The 18,782-nt window shown below is 44.1% G+C and overlaps 1 protein-coding gene across 1 annotated transcript in view; it reads left to right on the top strand.

Annotated features, from left to right (window-relative positions):
* Positions 1–18,782, top strand: part of Prtg (protogenin) — a 103,473-nt gene that overhangs the window by 45,364 nt on the left and 39,327 nt on the right. Inside the window, exons 9-11 of the mRNA XM_021172159.1 lie at positions 1,556–1,720; positions 3,378–3,683; positions 5,338–5,526. Of these exons, the coding sequence (XP_021027818.1) occupies positions 1,556–1,720; positions 3,378–3,683; positions 5,338–5,526 (660 nt within the window). The remainder of the gene's footprint in view (positions 1–1,555; positions 1,721–3,377; positions 3,684–5,337; positions 5,527–18,782) is intronic.

The following is an 18,782-nucleotide window of genomic DNA, read 5'->3' on the forward strand; positions in this document are numbered from 1 at the left end:
TCCAATTACCGGTTCGTTTTGCGGATTAAGACAAAATCCCTTTTACCTTACTTTTTGGTAAAACTGTTGTAGAAACAGAAAAATCCTAGTGATTTCTCCATTGACTCAGGTTTACAAATGCTAGTACAGAAATGGTCCGATTTCATGCAGCTTACATTTTGACTAGAGGGGACAGTCAGAGGACAGTGTGATGCTAACACCAGGTGCGGCTGAGACGGGATTGGCTCTTGGCTGATGCTGGGTTTTTACACTTTGAAGCAGTGTTTTGAAAAGGGATATTTTGAATGTAAATCAAGGGTCCTGGTTTCGAGAAGAATGTTCTGTTCAGAGCATGCTGGAGTGTGTTCATTCTCTCTGCTGACTTAGGAAGGTGAAAGGAAGGCTGGCTTGGCGGGGCCCACGCTTGTTCACCATTGTGCCGGGTTCGTTAGAGCCCCTGCATGGCACTCAGCATTCTATTCAGGGGCAGAACAAGGCTTTTTAATTCGAACTCAAGGACTTTGTTTAGTAGGTCAGAAATTGTACTATGCAGTTCCTAATTAACGAGCCATTAGCCAGTGTGTTGTGAAACGCCTCTAATCTTGTCTAATTAAAATGCTATGAAGTTAATTCAGAAATGTGGGAAAACTCCGTGCTGGAATGTGCCTTCTGTTTTGTTTATAAATCCAGCGCAGGGAGAAGGGGCTGGTGCCGAGAGCGGTTTGGTAGAGTTGACAAGCGCTGCCTGTGACTGCGCACAGTGGCTGGCAGTGCCTTGGCTCCTTTCTCCAGGGCTACACCAGAGGAATTAAGCCCTCATGGACAAATCCTCTTCTGCACCTTGCTTTGTATAGTTTCTTAAGCATCCCTGAGAATTTGTCTCCCTCTTTAAAACACTGAACGTTCACCGTGGGTCCCAACCTTCTGAGTCCATTCTGTTTTGCTTTTAGCATTAAAAAAAAGAAAAGGCCCGTGTTGGCCCATGCAGTATGTTCTCGAGGGGCAGAGTGAGAAGCTTTGCAGCCCAGCTTTTCATTTGGTTGGTTTCTGTAAAAAGCGGACCCTCTGCATGCCCCACTGTCTCTGTGTTCTACAGAAGGCCGGAGAGTAAGCTGGGACATTTGCTTGCTGCATTAGAGTCTCCTGTTGTGCTGGGCCTTCCCCTCTCACTGTCCCTTACAGCCCGTCCTGTTTTCACTCCATGATAAATGGCCTTTGGAGAAGATAGCCTCATTTCAGGGAGTGTTCCAACCAAAAATTTTTTTTCTTTTTTTGGACAAAATAACCCTGGTTCCTTTTAGGCAATAAGGAGCTTTCTGTGCACTTAAGGGTTTTGTATGCCGGGTTATAGAAGACCACAGAGATAATTGTGAGGGAAAATGGCCTTGCTAATTTTATTTTGAATAGTAGTCTTTGTTGTTGTTGTTTGTTGTTTTGGAGATAGAGTTTCTCTGTGTAGCCTTGGCTGTCCTGGACTCCCTCGGTAAACCAGGCTGACTTCAAACTCATAGAGATCCACCTGCCACTACCGCCTGGCTGAATATTTGTCATTTAAGACATGGATACTTTGGTCTAGGTTTAAATAACGAGGAATATCAGGTGGTCCTTGGAAATGACACGACTCATTACATCATCGACGACTTGGAACCCGACAGCAACTATACTTTCTACATTGTGGCGTACATGCCGCTGGGGGCCAGCCAGATGTCGGATCATGTGACACAGAACACGCTAGAAGATGGTAAGAAAACGCAGTTCTGGGTTATCAAGTGTGAACATCTGTAGATTTGGTCACTTTCAGTGAGTAAGTCTGTCTGGTTAAATGAAAACAGCTATGTTAAACAACAGGCCGGCTGCTGTCTCATGTCTCAGCCTTGGTTTCTGCCATAATGTGATAAAGGATACTTTAAAAATTCTTTACTTTTCGTGTGTGTGTGTGTCCCCGTGTGTGTTCATGTGTCCACAGTATCCAGGGAGGGCACTAGATTTTCTGAAGCTGGAGTTAGAAGTGGTTGGGAGCCACTCACCGTGGGCACTGGAAATCAAATTTATGTTGTATACAAGATTAGTATGTGTCCTTAAATGCTGAGACACCTCTCCAGCCCTGATAAAGAGCACTTAAAATATTTGTTTCTTTGCTTATTTGTGTGTCGATGCATCTACTATGGTATCTGTATTTAGGCGAGAGAGCAGTTCATGGGAAGTGGTTTTGTCTCTCCTTCTATGCGTGACTCAGGAATTGCACTCCAGCCATCAGGCCCTGCCGATCCATGAGCCATCTTTCTGACTTATAGAGCACCTTTTACTTATAATTTATAGTATAAAAATTTAAGAATAATAAGTTCTTATATTGGGCTGGGGGTGTATCTCAGTGACAGTGCTTGCCTAGTATGGGAGACCGATGGGGGCCATTGTCAGCTCTCAGAGCCACAGCCAAAAACCAAACAAAGCAGAAAATCAAAAAACCCTAAACCTTTTGTATTTTCTAATTAGGTTGCCATAGTGGGTAGAACATGGGTTTTATGGGAGATGGAGAGATGAATACTTATTGCTTTTGAAGAGGATCTGAGTGTATACACACACACACACACACACACACACACACGCACACGTGCACAGGCACACGCACACGGACTGAAAGTGGCTCTAACTTCAGTTCCAGGGGATCTGATGTCCTCCTGACTTTCAAGAGCACTGCATGTACATAGCACACAAACTTCTGTATAGGCAGTCATGGTACTCATAAAATAGATCCTAAAAAAAAGATAGTACATGGCTTTTAAATAATAATAATATGAGCTTTTTCTAGGCAAGAATCCCCCTCTGCACAGGCGTGTCTCCTTCCCTGGCAGCTGATTAGTCCACTTATAAGGGGGCCTTGGCGAGTCTTCTAAGCTTGGCCTTTCCAGACTTGACACTTCTCCTGTTCTGATTTAATTTGGAGGAAGCTGCCATACAACATCAGCATGTTCAAGTTCTCACATATACACACATAAATAAGTAAATAAAGTAATTAAAAAAATAAGTAAAATTCACCTTCATCTTTAAGATGAGACTTTCTACACATTAAAAACTTCTCAGTTGCAATTAGGGATTCCTTGCTTCCTTGCTGTCCTGCAACACACTCTCCTTTGCTTCAGGGAGATTTTGGTAGACTTATTTGTGACCTTTGTCTCGTATAATTAGCAAATACGTCCATATTCATCACAGCCAACGATCCGCCATACTTTTGTTGCACCCTCCTTGTGTTTCCTTTCCGGCCGGAAGTTGGCCTCACCGAGAATCCTGGTCCAACTGGAAGCATCTCCAACGTGACCATGTTATGCTTTGCCATTATAAGGATTCTGTAAATGATGATTATACATCTTTGTGAACAATGTATTCTCTCATTTCACTAGTGCCCCTAAGACCTCCCGAAATTAGCTTGACGAGTCGAAGTCCCACTGACATTCTCGTCTCCTGGCTGCCAATCCCGGCCAAGTACCGGCGGGGTCAAGTGGTGCTGTACCGCCTGTCCTTCCGCCTGAGCACCGAGAACGCCATCCAAGTTGTAGAACTCCCGGGGACCGTGCACGAGTACCTTCTGGAAGGCCTGAAGCCAGACAGTGTCTATCTGGTTCGGATTACTGCAGCTACCCGTGTGGGGCTGGGAGAGTCATCGGTGTGGACCTCACACAGGACGCCCAAGGCTACAAGCGTGAAAGGTAACGGGTAACACCTCCTGGGGACTGTTTAGGGAGAGAAAGAATGTTTTTACTTTTGAATTAGAATGTTTCACTATTACTTACATGTACTCTATGTCTATGTCGATATAAGTATATACATTAAGGTTCTTATTTTCTGTTTTATATGTATGGGTGTTTTGCCAGCATGCACATCTGTGTATCACTTGGTGTGCAGTGCCCACAGAGGCCAAAAGAAGGCGTCAGATCCCTGGAACTGGGATTGTTACGAGCTGACATGTGGGTGCTGGGATTTGAACTCTGGTCCTCTGGAAGGGCAGCCCATGCTCTTAACTGCTGAGTCCTTTCTCCAGCTCATATTTTAAATTTTGGTTTCATGTTTGCAAATAATACGTAGATTGTGAACTTCCTTGAAAAGATCCTAAACCTTTCCATGGGACTGGCACGCAGTTGGTAGAGTGTTTCCCTAACATGCACAAAGTCCTGAGTTCAGCACCCGGAACGGCTTAAACCAGGACTCGTGGCCCATACCTGCTATTCCATAACTCCAGCACCAGAGAGAAGCAGAAGTGGGAGGATTGGGAGGTCATCATTGGCTGTAGTTACGGTGCTTGAAGCCAGTGCGGGATCTGAGAGCCCAACCAAAACCAAAAACAGTACAAATGAGGAATGGGACTATGGAGTATTAAGTAGGGAGCTTGCCTAGCCATGTGCGAGGCCCATAAGTAAACATAGTAAATGATTAAACGGTTCTGTTTGTTATCCCTCCTTTTCCCAACTCCAGTTGTGGGTCTGTGGGTCGAGCTGCTGATCATACAGTTTGCTTAGCAAAATCTTCATGGCTGGATCAGTCCCAGGCAGACTGACTATCAGAGGGAGCATAGGAACTGAGACCTACTGAATAGCATTGTGTTTTTAAATCAGTAGTTCAAAAGATAGGTCCAGGGCTGGAAAGATGGCTCAGCGGTTAAGAGCACTGACTGTTCTTCCAGAGGTCCTGAGTTCAAATCCCAGCAACCACATGGTGGCTCACAACCATCTGTAATGAGATTGGATGCCCTCTTCTGGTGTGTCTGAAGATAGCTTCAGTATACTTACATATAATAAATTAATCTTTAACAAGCAAGCAAACAAACAAAACAGGTCCAAATGTAGGATATTACTCATGGAATCCAACATGTCTGGTTTATTGTCATTTGACAGAAAACATTCTACAGTAAAAATTAGACTACACAATTGACTCTTTTTTTAATTACACAAATATAGATATCTTGTGATTTCATGACTTAGTCTTTTAGGTAGTATATTTTAAATCCCATCTCTAAGCTTACCACCATTGTAAAATTTGTAAAAGTAATATTTGTGTGTATGATGTGTGTGTGTGTGTGTGTGTGTGTGTGTAAGTCATATGTGTGGAAAACAGAGAACTTAGGGAGTTGATCTCTTTTTTCACTTTGTCGGACCTGGAGTTCGAACTCAGTTCCTCAGATTTGGCAGCACCCTACTTTACCCACTGAGCCATCCTGCTGACTTGTCACTTAAATTGTGAACATTGGGTCAACGTGTAATGGTTGGACTCTATGCCTTTGGCTTGAAGCTGAGAGATGTGTGGTGCTCTCTGATGTCCTATGGACTGTGAGTTCTTGACACCGTGCTGTCTGGTGCCCTCTTCCAGCCCCGAAGTCTCCTGAACTGCATTTGGAACCACTGAATTGTACTACCATCTCTGTGAGGTGGCTGCAAGACACGGAGGACCCAGCCGCCATTCGGGGCTACAAGCTGTTTTATAAAGAGGAAGGGCAGCAGGAACACGGACCTATCTTCCTAGACACCGGTGACCTGCTGTATACGCTCAGTGGCTTGGGTGAGTGTGTCTGTGTCCTGCAGGTCCTTTGTCTTCCTGCTGTGGCGGGCTGGGAGAAGGGTTATTGGATGTCCGAGCGTTGACTGGGTACTACAAGGAGTGGATTTCTCTGTGTCATTGACAGTTCTTCTCCTTAGTTGGCAATATTGTCTTTCCCCCTTCCTCCTCCTCTGGGATGTCTCTTGTTAATCATCCCTTTGGATACAGGGAGATCTTGGTTTGCATTCAGTGGATGTAGACTAGGATTGTGGGGGCTGGCAGGATGGCTTAATGGGGAGAAGCACATGGTGTGCAAGCCTGATGCCTGGAACTCAGTCCCCCTGACCCCTAAAAGTTACCTTCTGACCTCCACATGTGTGCTGACACTCGACGCCTACACTCACATTTACCCACGTCTATACACACACACATAAAATAAAGAATATGACTGTGGAGTCAAGACTTTGCAAAATGGTTGAATAACAGTAAGTATGTTTAACTTAGAAATTGCCTGGTTGCTATGTTGGTATAAAATAATTAACATACATGATGTGTAATAATGCCATGGCCTCTGTCCCACACCATGACTGTGAATATTACTTCACAGACTCAGACACAATGAAGATAAAACACTGACCTGTGTTGGACATCATCTGTGTTTTCAGAGACACTGGCTAGCCCTTATTTTCTTTTCTTTACCTGAGGAAAGAACTCCATGATGTAATTGTGCTTAACAAATCATGAAATTGGGCTGGGGATATGGCTCCATGGTGGAGGGCTTGAGTAGCCTGCATGGAACCCTAGGTTTTAATACCCAGCTCGGTGATGGGTGTTGGGGGAGGAGATAGGACCACTGAGACAGAGATAGACACATTGGGAGATCAAAAGAGACCCACTAGACTGTCGAGGCATCTTATGCACACAGTAGGAGTTTATGAAGCCCTGTGGCTTTTCCTTTTAGATCCTTAGCCTTTAGAGGCACTGTAAGGGGAGAGGTCTAGTAGTCTTAGTGTGGGTAAATAGGATATGCTGTGAACCTATCTCCGGTTGCAGGAACACAGAAATCCATCCCATGGTCCCTTGCCATAGATTTCCAGATGGTGTTTTGCTTGTAATCTTGTTATTCCGTTTTTAATTTAATCTCTACTCAGTTAAATAAATTTACTGTCGATCTCTGTCGTGAAGCTTATAAATGATGAGGAGTGACATATGGTTCAGGCCGAGCTTCTTTAATCTACTGGTTACGATGATGTTAACCCAGCCTCTAGAGCCCCCAAGCCTTTCGTGTTTATGTCCCGCTGTGGCTTCTCAGCGTGCCCTCCCTTTGCATGAGCTCATCGTGGATCAGAAGGGGACTCATTTGTTTTGTATCCAGTGGGAAACAGGCTGTGAGAAAATTGATGCAAATAGATCAGGGCTGGAGGTGGCTCCGTGGTTAAGAGCATGTTCTACTCTTGCTGAGTACCAGCATCTGGTTCCCTGAACCCATCTGGCAGCTTACAACCGTCTATAAGTGCCAATCCAGGGGCTCACCTGCACTGACACATAGACACTCCTGCAGACTCATAAATAAAACTACGTTTTAGGAGCTCCAGCTACGGCTCAGTGGCTAAGGGCACTTGCTGCTGTCCCAGAGGCCACAAGCTCTCATGTGACAGCTCATAACCATCTGTAACTCCAGTCTCAGGGGATCTGACAACCTCTTCTGACCTCCAAAGGCACCAGGTACACACATACCACATAGACATGTATTCAGACAAAACATATGTATGAAATGAATAAATGTTCAAAAAATATACAAGAAAAACATCTACAGGTACAACTCAGTACTTTGATTTTTTTTCTTATTGTTAAAGAACTTGAAATACACAGGAGAAATAGAAATCTATTCCTCAGCATGTTTCTTGGGTGTACATTCCAGCTAGTTTACACTAAAGAGTCAAGTAACAGGTTAGAAAAGAGAAAATAAGAGAAGCTCTGCTCTTGGGAGAAACTCAGAGACGTGTTGCATGAAGACGTTGGCAGTAAGCAGGACATGGTGGCACACACCTGTAATCCCGGCGCTCTGGAGCGGGAGGCCAGAAGATGAGGGGTTCATCTTCAGCTGTGTAGCAAGGGCAAGGGCAGCCTGGGAAGGCGAGGCACCGTGTCTCAGAAAAACAAAACAAAGTCACCAACAGTTACAAACAGTTCTTTATCATTTTACTATATTTTTGTGATGTGTATGTAGCTGTGTGGGACTGTGCATGTGGATGCAGGTGCCCCTAGAGGCTGGAAGGGAGGAACGTCCGATCTCCTGGAGGCGGGCCGGAGTTGCTCTGTGTGGGCACTGAGAGTTCAGATTGGAAGCGCAGTGTGTACTCTTCACTGCTGAGCCATCTCTCCAGCCCCAATTAGTTAACGTTTAAAATTTTTCCAGAGATATATATAGGTAATCTATGAATGGAATAAATAGGGAAAAATGCATATATACAGAAGTAGTCATTAATTCATTCATTTGGAGAGAGAAGGCTCACTAATTTTTTTTTAAATAATTCTTATGCTCTCCAAAGAATAGCCCTCAAAACTATAAACCGTTATTTCCTGTCCTGTTTTAAAAATCAGTTACATGGGGCTAGGCAGATGGTTCAGTGATAAAATGCTTGAGGAGCTGGGATGCCTAGAACCCATCTGTAGCTGGACACGGCGCCATGTGATTAATACTAGTGCACCTATGAGGAGATAGGAGACGGAGGCAGGAGACTTTCTCAGAAGCTCATGAGACAGCTAGCTTGATGTGCCTGGGATTGGGGTGGGGCTGATACAAGATCCTGTCCCAGACAAGATGGGGTGTGGGGTACTGACACCCAATGAAACTGTCCTCTGACTTTCACACATACACATGGTAGGTGTGCATCTTCCTACACACACACACACACACACACACACAAACACAGATGTGTGAGTGGACAGACAGACAGGCACATGCACACACAGAGAAATTTTAAAAAATCTGTACAGCTTTTGGTGTTTTTGCTGTGACATCTGTTATGTAGGCTGTGTGAGGTAGCTCCACTTAGAATCCTCTGTGTGGGGGAGTTCACGTGTGTACTCATGTGGTTAGCTGCCTGTGGACATGTATGTGCAGAAGCTAAAGTCCCATGTCGGTTGTCTTCCTCTGGCTCCCCACCTGACTTTTTTGAGACGAGTTCCCTCACTGAACTTGGAGCTCACCAGTTGACTAGATAAGCTGGCTGGCAAGCCCCGGTGACCTCCTGTCTCTGCCTCTCTAGTGCTGGGATTATGTAGGCTGTGTGTTCATGTGTGTGCCAAGGGAGACCCGAACAGAGATTCTCATGCTTGTGAGGTAGGCATGTTACTGACAGAGATCTCTCTTCAGGCCCCTGAAGTCACTTGAAATGCATGAACTAGAACATTAATTTGGGATAAGAGATGCCCCGTATCAAGCGGCTGCATGCTTCCTGGCTGTGGATTTAGTCCGAGTGATCGGCTTGATTGAGTTAGTTCAACCTGACAAGGTCTCAGTCCATGTAGATGCTTCCTCGCTCCGCAGCAAGTTCAAGACCCCTGCATCTTCAAGTAGCATCCTGAATGGCTGGCAGGGATGTACTTGTGTGGGTTCAAGTAGTGTTCAGCTGTTGATCCGACTGTCTCCAAGGCGCCTTCTAACCTGAGACCTCTGATACTAATCTTTGTTATTAAGTTCCCACCAGGGCCTGGCCGGGCTTTTGGCAGGCAAGTGTTAAGACGTGGGAAGGGAAGTGAAGGGAAGGGTGTTCTATGAAGGGGACAGCTGACCATCTGGGACCATTTTTAGCCAGAGCATCTGGCAGTGGCTGCCTGTTTAACAGAGAGTGATGTGTCCAGAGGGCAGTAGGTTAAGGGAGCCCTGTTTGTGCCTTGCCTGGTGAATGCCTGCTTTCACAGAGCCACGGCTTGGGAAGGATGCTCCAAGGAGACCCAGCTTTGCTAAGTGGCCTTGGAAATGAATTCACGTACTTCTACTTGCTGATCGAGTGTCGTTTTATATAACGAACTGCTTTCTCAAAATTTCATTTTCACACTAACCCCCTCTGATGCCTTTAACCCTTCTCTCCCTGGCTTTCATTTCTGATAATTAAGTTTTCAATTTATGAAGTGTGTCACTGGGACATGGTCTCCCTAGAAATAGGCATAGTTCTTTGTTCTAAAAGACAGAAAAGCAAATGGATTTATACCTTTTAGTGTTTTTTTTTTTAAATGGGCACGACAAAAGACATGAGCGTCTCAGTTCCCTTACAACAGGAAAGATGGAGTCAAATGCTACTTACTTGGCTGCTTGTACAATGTTCCCACAAAGACCCGGTCAGCTGAATTTAATTGGGTTTATTAGTGGGAAATATTTAAAATGATTTTACTCAAGTACCTCAAAGCTCAGTTCCTTAAGATGTGGAGTACTTTGTCTGTGGGTTGAAAAATAAATTCTTATGTCTTTAACGAGTAAAATATAAAATAGTATGTGTGTGTGTGCATGTAATGTATAAAATATGTAATTACAATGCATATAATATATAATGGCATAAAATATAATAGTTATGTGCAAGGTCTGGATCCAATCCTCAGCATTTAAAGAGTGTGACTTGACTTTCGATGGCACCAGAAGCTTTAGTGCCTCTGCTTCGCTCGGGTTTGACTTTAGAATGAAGTTTGCTTTCCTGGGGTCTGGTTTGTGTTGTGGGGGAGAAATTGCTTCAGGCCTGTGGTGGACCCCCTGCTCAGTGCTGTTCCCAGGGCCTTCAGGATTTACACATAACTTTTCCTGTCTTTCTGAGTGTTCATCTCAGTTACAAGATAAATCTTTGTGATATTTATCACACAATACACAAAAACAAAATTAATAAGGCATCATGTCCCCTGATCGAAAAAAAAAATCTTGTTTCTTTATCTTTTGTTTGTTTGGTTGTGTTTGTTTGTTTGTTTGTTTGTTTGTTTGTTTTTCTGGATAGGGTTTCTCTGTGTAGCCCTGGCTGTCCTGGAACTCTCTCTGTAGAGTAGGCTGGCCTCAAACTCAGCAGAGATCTTATTGCCTCTCTGCCTCTGGAGTGATGGGATTAAAGACATGTGCAACCACCACCCAGCCTAATTATGTCTTTTTTAAATAAATAAAATTTACATTTATTTATTTCTATTTTGAATGTGCATGTGGAAACCAGATGACAAAGTCAGTCCTTTTCTCCTACCACATGGGTCTGGGGATAAACTCAGCTTGTCAGTCTGGCAGGAAGTGCCTTAACAACCCTCTCAGCAGCCAAAGGAAGAAGTGTTATGTTCTGAAGTGTGTGTATCTGTTCCCACAGGCCCATGCAACTAGAGGCACACCTTCTAATTCATTCTTTCAATTTGGAAAATCCCTGACCATTGTCAAGTCTTCCTAGAGTCATCTTGGAAGTCCGTCACTCCCTTGCTAGTCCATCATTCCTAGCATTCTGACAGATCAGACAAGAGTACCAGCTACATAAGCATCTCTCACGCCTAGGGTTGACTTGAGACTGCAGCTTGATGACAAACCCTGGCTCTTTGCTTAACCTTTTAGATGGAGATAGTAATAATCCTGTCTGTTTTAGAATGTTAGGGTGGAATGAAACGATTCAGATAGAGGTTAGCGCAGCGCCCTGCAAACTGCATCTGAAGCCTGGAAGACATGCCAGAAACTCTCATTTGTAAAAAATTCGTTTTCCAGACCTGAGAGTGGCCCTGAGTGGCAGATCACTCAAGTAGCACAAATGCAGCCTTGGGTTGGACCCCAGCCGGGGGTGGGGAGGGAAGGGGGGGGAATCGATCTCTTAGGATGGAGCTGATATCAGAAAAAAGTTTCCCCAAGTGCTTTTTTTGTTTTTGTGGTGGTGGTGGTGGTACTGGTGTGTGGGTTGGAGGGAAGCAGGGTTCCCTAATTAGTTTGGAATCTGTCCAAGGAGGGTCTTGAACCCCTGATCCTCCTGCTTCCATCTGTCCTGCATTAGGATTACAGGCCTGTGCCATCTCAAACCAGCTCTACTCAAATAAGAGTTTTATCGTGGTTATTTCATTAGGAAACAATTTTTCTTGGGATACAGTGTGTGTGTGTGTGTGTAAATTAACTATAGATGGTGTTAAGCCAGAGATTTTATTCAGTGAGTTTAGATGAAATTCTTTCTACTTTGAGAATAGAGAATCTAAGCTAAGGCAAAATTTTCTCCTAGTGAGCCAGGAGGTAAAGCTTTAGGCTTTGTGTCTGTGTTGAGGCCTGAATTATTTTGTCTTCACCCATCCCCTGGTGTTGAAGCCTGCTTAGAAACAGGACCAGTGAGCATTAGGAGGGTGAGTGTGGTCGTGAGGGTGGGGCCTGACCCACTTCTTACTTCCCCAAGGAAAGGAATGGTCTTGAGGCTGGAGAAATGGCTCAGTGGTTAAGAGCACTGGATGCTCGTTTGGAAGACCTGAATTCAGTGCCTAGCACCCATATGGCAACTTACAAGTGTCTATAGCTATTAGTCCCAGGGTTTCTGATACCCTATTCTAGATTCCTTTAACACCAGACATAAATGTGGTATACAGATATACACGAAGACAAAACACCCATACACATAAAATAAAAGTATATAAAATCTTAAGGGGAAAAAAGGCAGACTGATGGTGCTGGCAGCCATGTATAACAGAAAAATCAGAAAATAGGACAGAGACTTAAATATCTAGGTACGAAAGACCCAGTCATGAAATAAACGGCTCAGATTCGGCCCACCTAAGCCCAAGGGGGCTTAGATTGATGCAGTTTGAAGAGAGAAGGAATCGGGGAGGGGAAGAGGAAGGGGAAGGACAGACAGGTTGGGACTTAGCCATTCTTCCTTCCCTGCCCCTCTCTCCCATAAACTCAAGACTTCTCATAGTGCCTTGGTTTCTACAGTGAATTACATCTTAGAGAGTTACATTTTGACTTAATGTGTCTTGCACCTGCATAAGAGTTCCTGAGAGCTTTGGATCCCTGTACTCCCTTATCTGGTTATAGGCCTGACTTTATACACAGTTAATTTTTTTCTTCATGAGGATTACAATTAAGTGGTCTTGACATTTTAGACACAGCAGTGTTATGCTTGGTAAGGATCACATCAAGTAATGGTCTTGAGGCTGGAGAAATGGCTCAGTGGTTAAGAGCACTGGATGCTCGTTTGGAAGACCTGAATTCAGTGCCTAGCACCCATATGGCAACTTACAAGTGTCTATAGCTATTAGTCCCAGGGTTTCTGATACCCTATTCTAGATTCCTTTAACACCAGACATAAATGTGGTATACAGATATACACGAAGACAAAACACCCATACACATAAAATAAAAGTATATAAAATCTTAAGGGGAAAAAAGGCAGACTGATGGTGCTGGCTCACACCTGTAATCCCAGCCCTTAGGAGGATGTGGTGGGGTGGCTGCAAATTTGAGGCCAGTCCGGACTACAGAATGAGACACCATTATGTAAGCCATGGTAGTTTGGTTTTAGTTTTGGTTTTTCTTCAAGATTTTTATTTTATTTTATTTTATTTTATTTTATTTTATTTTATTTTATTTTATTTTATTTTGTGTATGTAGAGGGTGAAGGGAATGTGTGCAGTGAGTGCGAATGTCTGCGGAAGCCAGAGGTGTCAGGTCCCTTGGAACAGGAGTCTTTGGTTATGAGCTGTCCTGCGCAGGTGCTGAGAACTGAACTCAGGTCCTCTGGGAGAGCAGCGGTTGCTCTTTATGGCAGTCTATAGCCGTGGGCTATGCATGCCTGGCACAGGAATCTGCTTTGCCAGCCACACAGAGGCTGCCTCAGAAAACACAACTCTGCCTTCCCAGCGCTCAGGATGCTGAAGCAGGGGCATCATCCCATGGTTGAAGCTGGGTGGGGAGACAGAGGAAGACCCTGTCTCAAAAACAAACAGGAAGAATCAAACCCCATAAATCCATGATTATCTTCCAATACCACCCTTTCATTTATGGACAATGAAATAAGAAAAAAATAGTAATTTGGCATGCCTCAATAGTAGATTATATTGTTTTGTTTTGGGCTGTTTTTTTGTTTGTTTATTTGTTTGTTTTGTTTTTGTTCTTTAGTGAACATGGGGCTCAAGTCAGGGGTTTCCCATATGCCACTAAACTACATCCCCAGATCCCAGCCCTTATTTATTTATTTATTTTTATCTTTATTTCTTACTTTGTAGCTCAGGGTAGCTGTGATCTCACTATGTAACCCTAGGAGCTTCTTCCTGCCTGCATTTCTCAAAAGCTCAGGTTATAGTCATGCGTTATCACACCCCACTCCCAATAGTATTCTCTCTGAATTCTATTTTACAACCAATTGCATCTAGACATGTACAGCCTGTGACTCAAAAACTCAGATGTGTCACGGCAATGGCTACGAATGAATCCCAATCGTCTGTAGAAGACAACACCACCTCACAATGTTGAAAGACAGGGTATCACCTAACAGACCATTTTTAGCTCATAAGCTGGGTGACAGGCATCTGACTGTGTTATTCTTTTATAAAGTGCAGGATTTATATAGTTTTATATAGTTCTATATTATATAGAATTTCATAATGCCATCCCAAGATCAGCAGCATAGCCTGGACGTTTACTGAAATGCTGAACTTGGGCTCGTCCATATTTGTCGAGTATAAGAGTAACGTAGTGACACTCGAGTTTACAGCTTTACACCAGGTCTGACTGCATCCAGGCTTCCTACCTTATCACTCCTTTGCTTGAGTTAGCTCCCAGGAGCTTCCCAAAGGCAAGTCTGACAATATTCCGTCCCCTGAGAAAAATGAATTACTCTAGACTTGGTGCGCCTCATATTAGGAAGTTATGACAGTGTCAGATTAACTCTGTTTTGTGTTGTAGAGTGAGGAAGGAAATTAGCAAATAACCCTGGGTTTCATTAATTCACAGCTTAAACAGTGTGATTTTTCACTCCTCAGGCGAGCCTGGGAGCCTTTAGTACTTCGTTCAAAAAAAAGAATATTTTCCAGCCTACTCAGTCATGTGATGGCTCTTGGCCCTCCATTCCTGTTTTCAAGCCCCCTGTAGCAATGTGGAATACAGAGGCACAGTGTTCAGTGGAACTCAATAGGTCCAGCCTGCAGGGGCATTGCAGGCTGTTTCCTTTGGCTCTGCTAGGATTATTTCACAGTAGATTCTTGGTCTTGCAAATCAGAAAGTGAACTAAATTTAGAAAATTCCAATAGTGAGCTTCAGTAACCACTGACAGGGCCTGGAGTCAGAACTCTCCTTACAAAGTGAAGGCTTGGCCCCTCTGGGTCTTTGCTTGACTCTTTGTGAAGACACTGCCTAAGAGACAGAGGTCACTAGAAAAAACAACATTTTTTGTAAAGGATTTATTTTATTTTTAATTATGTGTGTGTGTGTGGGGCGGGGTGTACATCGTGACTACTGGTGCCTGAAGAGGTCAGAGAGGGCATTGTATCCCCTAGACCTGGAGTTGCAGGTGGCTGTGAACCACCTGATCATAGTCCTCGGGACCAAACTCCAGGTCTCTGAAAGATCAGTACACACTCCCAACCCTGAACCATCTCTTTAGATTCCAGAAAAGCAACATTTCTAATTTTAGGATGGATGTAATACAAAATTTTTTTTTGGAAGTACTCATTTTTAAAGCCTGGCATGGCTGAGTGCATCTGTAACCCAGAACTGGGGGTGAGGAGGGGAGGGCAAAGACAGGAGGAGCCAGGCTTCTGGCCAGCGTACCTGAGCTCCAGGTTCCATGAGAGACTCCACCTCAAGGGAATACAGTGGAGAGTCACTTCTGTACAGAAGGAAAACAGCCAACAGCGTAGTGATTACCACGGAGTGGGTAGGGGCTGATCTTGCCCGCCCAGAGGCAACATGGAAACTAATAGACATGGCAGAATTGTTGTACGTTAGCTGTGGTGATAGTGAAATCAGAAGACCTATGGGTTTTGAGATCAGGCGGCCAGGGCTTGAATCACAGCATTTACCCTCTCAGCTGTGGAGCCTTCAGCACAATGTGTAGCAAGTTCTCGGCTGCTGCTCGCTGATTTTGAATGTGATTGGTGAGAAGACAGTAGAAGAACCTTGCTTGTGAGCTAGCTCTGAGTGGGTGCTGCTGCATTTTGAGGAGAGCTTTCAGAACAGTGGGGTTTTAGAGAAGGAAACGCTGATTCTGCTTCTAATCATGACACCTCAGTGGCGTGTCTACAGCAGTTTAGTAGCCTGTGCATATCTTAGTTATTTCTCTCATGCTATGACAAATATCTGACACAAAACATTCGAGGAAGGAAGGGTTACTTCTGGCTTACATCATTTCTCTGTCACCCTGGGTGTCCTGGAGCTCACTCTATATAGGCCAGGCTAGCCTCAAACGCAGAGGCTACCTACCTCTGCCTCCTGAGTGCTGGGATTTGAGACTGAAGTTGTGTGACACCGTGCCTGGCAGGGCCCAGTATTTCTGGCAGTGCTGTCCTGAGAGGAAATAACAAAGGATTAAACAGAAGACACCAATCAGTGGGCTTGTTTAAAAAAGAAAGTTAAATCTTGGGGGAGGGGCCACTGCAGACAAATCTCCCCTGAAGTTTTCTTTCCTGTGTGAAGATGAAACTTCAGATGTCATCTCTTTCTGAGTTACACCTTTCAATGGAGTCCTTCAAAACAAAACAACAAAAAAACCCAAAACTACTAAGACTTCCAGAATTCTTACTGTGTGGATGATACTGGAGTTTGGTGCAACTCTAAGCATTGAATCTGTATCCATCGCCACTAGAAACTACATAGGAAATTCAGGGTGGCCATTTGTGGCTATTAGGGGATGAGAGGCACTTTTCTTTGGCAGTGGTAGATAGATTATCTACTTGTAGACTCCCTACACCCAGTGGACGACCCATCCTGAGCATCTATGGGCAGCTTGAGTTGGATTCAGTGAGTTAACGATACGCGCATACATACATGTGTACATATGGCGGGCGTGAGGGCCAGTTGGAGGGCGGTGGTCCCAGAGGGAGCGGGAATGGGAGTGAAAGTGATGGTGATCGAGACACATTATCTACATTTATGAAGATTTTAAAAGAATAAATAAATCAATTGATGAGGAAGGAAAAAGAAGCAACGGGTTGGACTCAGCCCTATTCTGGCAGAAATGATGCAGGGATTGTTCTAAATCAGATTTCCTAGCAAATCGCAGAAGATGGCTATGAGTTCTTCAGCGGTTGAAAGCATTCTTGAGCCCAGAATCAAACAGGCTCCTGGCTGCTCTCCCTTTACTCTTGGGGGACTGCGGAGGTGAGAGCACAACAGCACCCCAGAAGGAAGTGTCCCTCACGTTTCTGCTGTGCCTTGTAGGACATAAGACTGAGCTCATGGTAGTGAGGTAGTGTGCGTATCTTTATTTCATACTAAAACTAACTAACTAAGAACGTATTTTGGAGAGAAAGAAATAGTGTGCTCCCCTATTTCATGAAGTGGTTGGATTTATCTTTTAAAAATAGTTCACTCTTCCAAGAAATGTCAAACCCAGTGAAACCTTTGTGGATAGAACTTTCTGGGTTTTACCGCTGAATTTTGAAGTCCTGTCTTGAATAGCCTCCCCCTTTGAAATTCCTGAGTGTGCACCGTGCTCCCTGAGAAAACATCTGTCTAGTTAATCAAACACGCTGTGGTGTGTAAGCAGAAGTCTGGTGTCCTAGCTACTTAAAAAAAAACAAAAAACAAAAAACCAAGAAAACAAAAAACAATAAAGTAATGGTTTCTTCCCTCCCTAGAACAAAATTGCATTTGCCTAAATGGCTTCCCTTTTGTGAGTTTGAAGTTTTACTGTTTTAGCAGCTGTGTGGTGGGAGGGGCTCCACTGCATCTGGTCTGTCTTTGTGGACGACTGAAAAGGTGACGTTTGTTCCCTTCTCTTGGGAAAGCAGGCGATCCACAGGCTGGAAGCTTTGTTTTCTTAGGACCTAAATTATCTTGATGCGATTCACAAGCTTTCCTTCATGCTTAGGAAAAAAAGAAAGAAAGAAAAGAAAGACCGAAGAAGCCAGTGTGCCCTAAAAGCCCACAGCCACAGCACAGGTAACTGCAGATAACCCTTTGACCTTTGGCGCCAGGCAAAGATTTACAGTAGTCACTTCACACGCTAGTCTGAAAGGAATCCTGAATAAAGCCAGGCCCCCGTGGAGAACAGAAGCCTGGTAAGGAAGTCCCATTCTTTTAAGTAGCTCTGATGCTTTGTTTGGCTTTCCCCTGGTCTGTGTGGAGTGGAATACCAATTGTGATGTGTTTCAAAATCAACTCTAACCCTGGTTAACTTTTAGGGTCTGATATCATGGTGGGTAGGGGGGTGGGGCACGGTTATGCCCTCTGTTGCCTGGCTCCGTTCACATCCCCTTACCCTGACAGCTATATCAAGTTAACTTTCTGATTGAAATATTTGGATGGTTCCATTCTCTGTCTCGGCTTTTATGGGGGGTGAGGGGTGGTGGTGCGGGTTCCAGATCAAATCCAGGGCTCTACCTCTACTTGGCAGAATCCTGCGACTGAAATATATCCTTAGCCCACTTTGGTTTTGTTTTTTTGTTTTTTTTTTTTTTTTGCCTATTTGTTTAAGAAAGAAACAGCAGGAAATCTTTTTCCAAAAATGGGCATAACTAAAAGATAAAGGAAACTGGAAGTCACATAAAAACAGAACCCACAATGTCCCCTGCTTGTCTCTAGGAGGAAATTTTTTTAAGCTTCGTTCCATGGGAAGTCCAAATCAAGACACTTGAAACAAAGATGCCGTGCCTTCTATCTGATGACCTTAGAGCTGTTTAATAATTATTGAACTGATCGCTCCCCAGCCTCTTTAACCTCTTCACCTCTCTTTTCGGTTACCCCACTATTGTCTACAGTGCTTGTGTTTTGAAGGGCATTAAATGGAATTTACAGTTTTATTCCTGCTGTCCTGTGTGCCCAGGAGCACGACTCGTTCCTCTTGGCGGCTATTGGTACTGAAGGTTCCTCACTGCTGCTTGGGCTGCAGTCTCCAGCCATTATTCTTAGGAACGAGGGGTCTTTGATAAACTTGGCAGTCTCCCGTTTCCTAAGTCTGTAATTATGGTAAGTGCCTGCCATCTCCTATAGAAAGAAGAGGCCTTTTAGGAAATTAAATCAATGCTGTCCCAGTGTTGATGCTCAGACCACTCTGGAAGGTTCTGGGGAATGTCAGAAATTCTTAGACGCCTGAGGTCCTCAAAGAGCTAAGTTAGAGAAGTTATTTTTTTTT

This window comes from Mus caroli, chromosome 9 (assembly GCF_900094665.2).
Source record: "Mus caroli chromosome 9, CAROLI_EIJ_v1.1, whole genome shotgun sequence".
NCBI classification, from domain to species: Eukaryota; Metazoa; Chordata; class Mammalia; order Rodentia; family Muridae; genus Mus; species Mus caroli.